The sequence below is a fragment of the Cherax quadricarinatus genome, chromosome 11, assembly GCF_038502225.1.
Source record: "Cherax quadricarinatus isolate ZL_2023a chromosome 11, ASM3850222v1, whole genome shotgun sequence".
Lineage (NCBI taxonomy): Eukaryota > Metazoa > Arthropoda > Malacostraca > Decapoda > Parastacidae > Cherax > Cherax quadricarinatus.
Window position 1 is genome coordinate 432,848 of NC_091302.1, and position 7,500 is coordinate 440,347.

The 7,500-nt window shown below is 43.5% G+C and overlaps 1 protein-coding gene across 1 annotated transcript in view; it reads left to right on the forward strand.

Moving 5' to 3' along the window:
* Window positions 1–7,500, forward strand: part of LOC128687498 (uncharacterized) — a 257,247-nt gene that overhangs the window by 227,592 nt on the left and 22,155 nt on the right. The window contains exon 13 of the mRNA XM_070084187.1: window positions 3,933–4,065. Coding sequence (XP_069940288.1) covers window positions 3,933–4,065 — 133 coding nt within the window. The remainder of the gene's footprint in view (window positions 1–3,932; window positions 4,066–7,500) is intronic.

The following is a 7,500-nucleotide window of genomic DNA, read 5'->3' on the forward strand; positions in this document are numbered from 1 at the left end:
CGATGTGTTCAGTCCATCAATCTTGTAGAATGTACAGCATAGGGCCGTAGACGTGGCTTATATACTGTAGTGAGGTGAGGTGAAGCAGGCGGAGGCGGGGTCATAGTGGTACCATCCACTAGTCGAAGTAGGTCTTCGTCCAAAGGTTGAACAAGTGTTGAAGAATTCTTTGTAACAAGATCCCATGATGCTGCAGTGTCTGACAAAGAATTCTTCAACACTTGTTCAACCCTTGGACGAAGACCTACTTCGACTAGTGGATGGTACCACTATGACCCCGCCTCCGCCTGCTTCACCTCACCTCACTACAGTATATAAGCCACGTCTACGGCCCTATGCTGTACATTCTACAAGATTGATGGACTGAACACATCGACTCCAGGTTGAGGGACTGATTACCTCATACTCCTCCTCTCCTTACGCCTTCCTCTTTGTATTGGACTGATGAAGCCACTGTGTGGCGAAACGTTTCCTGAATAAAGATTCCCATATGCTGCATAAGTGTCTCACTCTTCGACTTGTCGGTTTTTCAAACCATTCATCACAAACAATAATGGACACAGAGGGTATATAAAGGCTCAGAGTGAGGTGCAATACTAGTGAGGTACCATTTCGATGTTCACTAGTGGTAGTAGTAATAGTAGTAGTAGTGACAAAAGTAATACAATATGGTATAGCAATTAATTCGTACATGAGTAAAAGGATATAAAAGCTATTACTTGGGTAACATAAAAATAGGCTGGACAAATATAGACTGGAAAGAGGCAGCTTGTTTCAGTGTTCACTCTCAGTAATGTGCTTTGTATAGTATAACAGGAGAGACTATGTGATGGCAGGGTTTACTGTTTTCAGGAGGATTCTTGCTAAGACTTCGGAGATGGTGAAGCTGCCGTTGTTTTGTTTAATTGTATTCGAAACAGCGATCAGTGCTGATTCGAGGCACTTGCGTCTGCGGAAATTAGTTTCTTTGATCACTAATTGGGCGTCTCTGAATTTCATGAGATGATTGGTGGAATTTCGGTGTTGTACACAGGCGTTGTTCAAGTTATCGTTCCTACATGCGTAAATGTGTTCATTGAGGCAGGTGTCGAGGTTTCTTGCTGTTTCACCTACGTAAATCTTGTCACAGCCTCCACAGGGTATAGTGTAAACTCCTGCATTGACTGGTTCATGGTGCTTTGATTTTGTCCTGGTTAGATCCTTTATTGAAGTGCTAGAAGCGATGGCGACTCTGGTGTTAGCTTGTGAAAGTACTTTTGAGACGTTCAGTGCAACCTGGCTGTTGGGAAGAATTATAACTTTGTTGGGAGTGGTGTTGATGCGTGGAGAATTAATGATCCGAAGAGCTCTTTTCTTGCAGTCTTTGATGAAAAAAGAAGGAAAATGTAACTCAGTGAATGTTTGGTGAATGTATGTACATTCCTCGTCAAGAAACTCAGGAGTACAAATTCGGTATGCTCTTAGGAAAAACCCGATGATGATGCCTCTTTTGGTCTTGGTATCTTGACTGGAATAGAAGTGTGTGAGATCATTTTTATTGGTGGGCTTCCGATAAACTTGAAATCTTAGGTTGTTGTCTACTTTGTGAATGAGGACGTCGAGGAAAGGTAGCTTGTCATTGGACTCTTCTTCTAGTGTAAACTGGATCGCCGGTTCAACTGCGTTGAGCCTTGCCTGAAGATCCCGTACATCAAAACGTTTGGGAGTTATTACGAGGACGTCGTCCACGTAACGTAACCAAGTGACGCTTGAAGGGATGATGTTGGCGAAGTGATCGGACTCTAGGTGTTCCATGTATAAGTTGGCTAGGACGGCACTGATGGGGGACCCCATTCCCCATGCCGTAGGTTTGTTTGTAGAGCTTGTTGTTGAAAGAAAAACAGTTGAAATTAACACAGAGTTCAATCAAGTCAACAAAATCTCCGGGAGGTAGAGGAAGATTAAGGTCCTGATTGACTTTAAGTCGTAGAACCTCGATGGCTTTTTTGGTAGGTACTTTTGTGAAGAGGGAAGTCACATCCAAACTGATTAGTTTCTTGTTACGGATGGAGAGGTTACGGATGCGGTTGAGAAGGTCGCCTGAGTGTTTAAGATGAGCGGGGTTGATGGTCCCCAGAAGGCAGGAAAGATGTTTGGCAAGAACTCCGGCTAGTTTGTGTGGAGCACTGCCTATTCCTGACGTGATTGGTCTGAGTGGAATATTGTGTTTATGGGTCTTGGGTAAACCATACATGTGTGCTGGTTTAGGGTTGCTTGGTAACAAGTATAGAAGTTTCTTCCCTTCTCTAGTGCGTTTGAGTATTTGTCTGGTTTTGTATAGAAAATCTTTGGTGAGCGTCTCCCACTGTTGAGTGCTGATGGGTTCGTATGTAGATTGATCATTCACAAGGTCCATCATTTTAGTGTTGTAGTCACTGGTGTTGAGTATGACGACTCCACCTCCTTTGTCGGCGGTGGTGACGATAATGTTGGGGTCGTTGGCGAGTTACATTTTCCTTCTTTTTTCATCAAAGACTGCAAGAAAAGAGCTCTTCAGATCATTAAGTCTCCACGCATCAACACCACTCCCAACAAAGTTATAATTCTTCCCAACAGCCAGGTTGCACTGAACGTCTCAAAAGTACTTTCACAAGCTAACACCAGAGTCGCCATCGCTTCCTGCACTTCAATAAAGGATCTAACCAGGACAAAATCAAAGCACCATGAACCAGTCAATGCAGGAGTTTACACTATACCCTGTGGAGGCTGTGACAAGATTTACGTAGGTGAAACAGCAAGAAACCTCGACACCCGCCTCAATGAACACATTTACGCATGTAGGAACGATAACTTAAACAACGCCTGTGTACAACACCGAAATTCCACCAATCATCTCATGAAATTCAGAGACGCCCAATTAGTGATCAAAGAAACTAATTTCCGCAGACGCAAGTGCCTCGAATCAGCACTGATCGCTGTTTCGAATACAATTAAACAAAACAACGGCAGCTTCACCATCTCCGAAGTCTTAGCAAGAATCCTCCTGAAAACAGTAAACCCTGCCATCACATAGTCTCTCCTGTTATACTATACAAAGCACATTACAGAGAGTGAACACTGAAACAAGCTGCCTCTTTCCAGTCTATATTTGTCCAACCTATTTTTATGTTACCCAAGTAATAGCTTTTATATCCTTTTACTCATGTACGAATTAATTGCTATACCATATTGTATTACTTTTGTCACTACTACTACTATTACTACTACCACTAGTGAACATCGAAATGGTACCTCACTAGTATTGCACCTCACTCTGAGCCTTTATATACCCTCTGTGTCCATTATTGTTTGTAATGGCTTGATAAAGCTCCCGGAGAGCGAAACGTTGCCACAATAAAATGTCACATTAGTTGCACTTGTGTCCTTTTACTTTACATATTGTCGGTAATTCTACCAACTTTATTACAAGAAAGATCAGCTAACATCGTTATTCTCAAGTCTTCCATTTGGTAAACTGTTCCACTCATCCACTACTCTGTTTCCTGTTATTTTGAAAATGGTATAAAATACCGACAAGTTGATGATTAAGACACATGTGCAACAGTTGGGTATTTTTATTGATAAACGTTTCGTCTACATAGTAGACTTCTTCAGTCAAATATAGAGGCAGCAGGTAAAGTAGTGAATTACTGATGATGTAATCAGTCCATCAACCTTGGAGAAATAGTATTTGAGGTGGTCAGTCCCTCAGCCTGGAGTAGAGCTCAGCTCCAGGGTCTGGAACGATATGAAGCTGAAGCATAATAATACAGATGCATACTGTTGCCTCCGTATTTGACTGAAGAAGCCTACTGTGTAGGCGAAACGTTTCAACAATAAAGCTACTGAACTGTTTGTACATGTGTCTTACTCTATTTCCAACTAATACTTTCCTATATCTTCGTTTTTTTCAGGGAGGACACAATTTCCGGACGATATCGTTGAATCCTCGGCGAGGTGAGAGAGGAATGGTGATCAAAACACATGATGGTGACTGGGCGCTGGTGACTGCTGAGTGGGCAGGACTTTGTAACGGAGTCCCCGCAGGTCAGAAACTTGCTCTCATATTCTGCTCACGTACGAAACACACAGGTTGCTGTTGTAAGTGGGACTTGAATATAATAATGGTATACAATTCTGACAGGTTGATAAGACACATGTGCTTCCGTTGACTCTCTGTACTCGACTGAAGAACTCTGTCAGAACTCCGTCGTGTAGGCGAAACGATAAGTGAGTCTTGCACAAGCGTTAAGAGGGTTATTAAAGTTTATTCCTGGGGTAGCATTGGTAATGGGTTGGGCAAATATTTTTGTTAGTGAGTTTGGGTTTGAGTTGAACGTGCCTAGTATGGGCCAGTAGTCCTGCTGCGGTGCTCCTCCTTTCTTATGTTCTTAAGCGTATACTCTGCGCTGCTTCTCGTCTGTGCAGAAAGTTCACCAGTTCATATATTAAAGATCTACACTGAGCGAAACGTTGCCCAGTGACAGCTTGTTATGTAACCCGTAGAACGACGTTTAAGTCCTCCTCGTTACCCATCTCTAGTTTTCACAACTACGCACCTAATTACCTGTCTACCACCTGACTGCTACATCTCCATATATTTTCTTTTTTCCTTTTCAAATACAAGATGATGTATCCCCACAAGTGTAAACGATGCCTCTAGGGAATTTTGAATTCCCCCCCCCCATTATCCCAAAGCCCTGAGAGGGGGCAGAAGGGAGTGGGGGCTTGAGGACGCTATGAGAGTGGGTAGTGAGCTGGAGAGGTCTGTAACAAGATATACTCCTGCAAATCTGCCAGACATTGCTACTAAAGAATTGGCTATAATCATAACCATAATTTTGAAAGGGGTAGAGAAGTAAGCCAGTGGAAGGCCTCGGTCAGATGACTAAAGGCTCCATCTCTGGGTCATCATATGACTAAGACAAGAGTCAAGAAGCATTTGTCCTGTTTCCTGACAAACCTTATCTACTTGTCTACCAAACTTACACTTCCTCCTTGATTTACCGGGAGTCCTGGTCAGGGACCGGGTCGTGGGGGCGTTGACTCCCGGAACACCCTCCAAGTAGACTCCAGTTAAACCTTAATCGTGTGAATAATTTAACTGTAGTCTTTTAACAGACTCCTACTCAGTCTCCCTTATAAGTTCTTAAGTTCGAGTTAGATGTAGAGTAACATATAATATATTATTACCTTCAGCTCAACCCATACATCTGCAACAGTGAGGAGCTGCTTGTGCCACCCATCAGCCTGGGGATAAGTGCCCACGCTGATCAGTCATATAACGACACCCACGTGTCACCATTAAACCTGTATGGGGAGGGGAACTAATAAACCTGTGCACTGATGGGAACAAAACTCCCTTATAAGAGAGGGGGACTTGCCCTTCACTAGGCTTGAACAATGGAGGCCACTAACCTTCACTAATCACATTACAAACGTGGAGGAACGCATATGTACTCGTATCGACAAATCACTGTTTACACCCAAACCAGGGTGTAAACAGTGATTCATATGCGTATCTCGAGGTGTTTCTAGCGGGAGTTAATAACGTACAGAAGCCCACAACGGTAAATACTGGTTAACAATGCTGTTGAATGCGCATTTATATGTTAATGAGTACTGCTTTCGTGGAAGGTCCATCCAGTGAACTCAAAGATACCCAGAAATACATCTACACCTACAAACACAGACTGCCCTGTGAAGGTACAGGTGAGAGAGTTCTATCAAACCACGGTACGGGTAGGGATCGAACTCACGACAAGTAAGTTTGCAATCGTGTTATTACGGTTTCGTGAGTCAAGAGAATCCTATGTCATCCATGGATAGGATAACAGGTTCTTGGACTGGATTTGACTAGTGACGTGATTGTATTATCAATTGACCATTAGACATGAATTCCTACCACTCCATTTCACACATCAACACTCCCTAGCTGTCAGACTATACACTCAACTAGGACCCCTCATATTCTTCACCACTTACGCTAGACCCAACACAGCCATCAGTGCACACGACCTATCTCTCGTCTTCAACCACACCAACATTCCCTCCTACCTGCTGGCAGACATGAATGCTAAACACCCAGCTTTCAACCACAACTCCACCAACCAAACAGGCACACAACTACATAACTTCTCAAACCACAAACATCTACGGCACCTAGGTCCACACTTCAACACCTTCTATGGACACCAAGGACAAGGAAAACCTGACATAATACTCGCAAACAGAGCCAGCACTCTCCTCCAACACTACATAGTTCCTGGCCACAACACTGGGTCTGACCACATTCCCATCATCCTACATATCTCGACAAACCCAATTTGTATTCCTACACCACCAACACCAGCATACAATAAGGCCAATTGGGAGTCCTTCCAAAACACCATCACCAACACAAATCTGAACTATGACTACAACAACAAACCAATCACAGATATTGACACACAACTCGATACCATCCTTGAGACAAACGTGCAACCAACACTGCGGTACCCACAAAAACACACACCATCAGATACTCATTTACTCCCTCAACCAGAACCAAAAGACTCCTCATATGCTACCATAACCGCTTTCGCCTCAACACACACAGATTCAACCAGGTAAGACAGGACCTCACATACCTCAGGAATAACATACTTCATAGCCTGGAGCAGGACCACAACACCCATTGGGCTGGACTCATACACCAGGCAAATGAGCAACGCATAAAAGACCCCAAAACTTTCTGGAACTTCATCAACAAAATCCGAGGTAACAACAACAACAACAAATTCGAACACATCACCCACGACAACAGAAACATCACTGACCCACAAAGAGCAACAAACATCTTCAAAGAAATATGGGAGAATCTTTTCCACCCACACCCTCCACTACCAGACACTCTGCCACATACACAACAAATAGACCAATGGAACACTGACCACGTACACCTAACGGTACCAGACAGGTACATACAACTTGAATCACTCACTGCCACTCAGGAACTGGACACCCCCATCACAGCCTATGACATTAAAACTCTCATTCAGCGCCTCCCTCCAAAAGCCCCAGAAGCCTCTGGCATCAACCACATCATCCTAAAACACCTCCCTGACTCTATCATCTCAGCCTTCACCAACCTCCTCAATGCATCACTAGCATCCGGCTACTTCCCCACTCTCTTCAAAGCAGCTACTGCTATCCTCATCCCAAAACCCAATAAAGACCACTCTGACCCAACAAACTACCGCCCCATCAGCTTGCTCGAAGTACTGGGAAAGATCTATGAAAAAATCATAAACTCACGACTACGTAGACATCTTGAAACAAACTCCCTCTTATACAATGGTCAATTTGGCTTCAGATCAAACCGTTCCACTCAAGACGCACTGAATTTAATTCTAAACTACATCCACATAAACAAACACCAAAGGAAAAAGACAGCCCTAATAGCCAAAGATGTTGAGAAAGCATTTGACACAGTGTGGCACA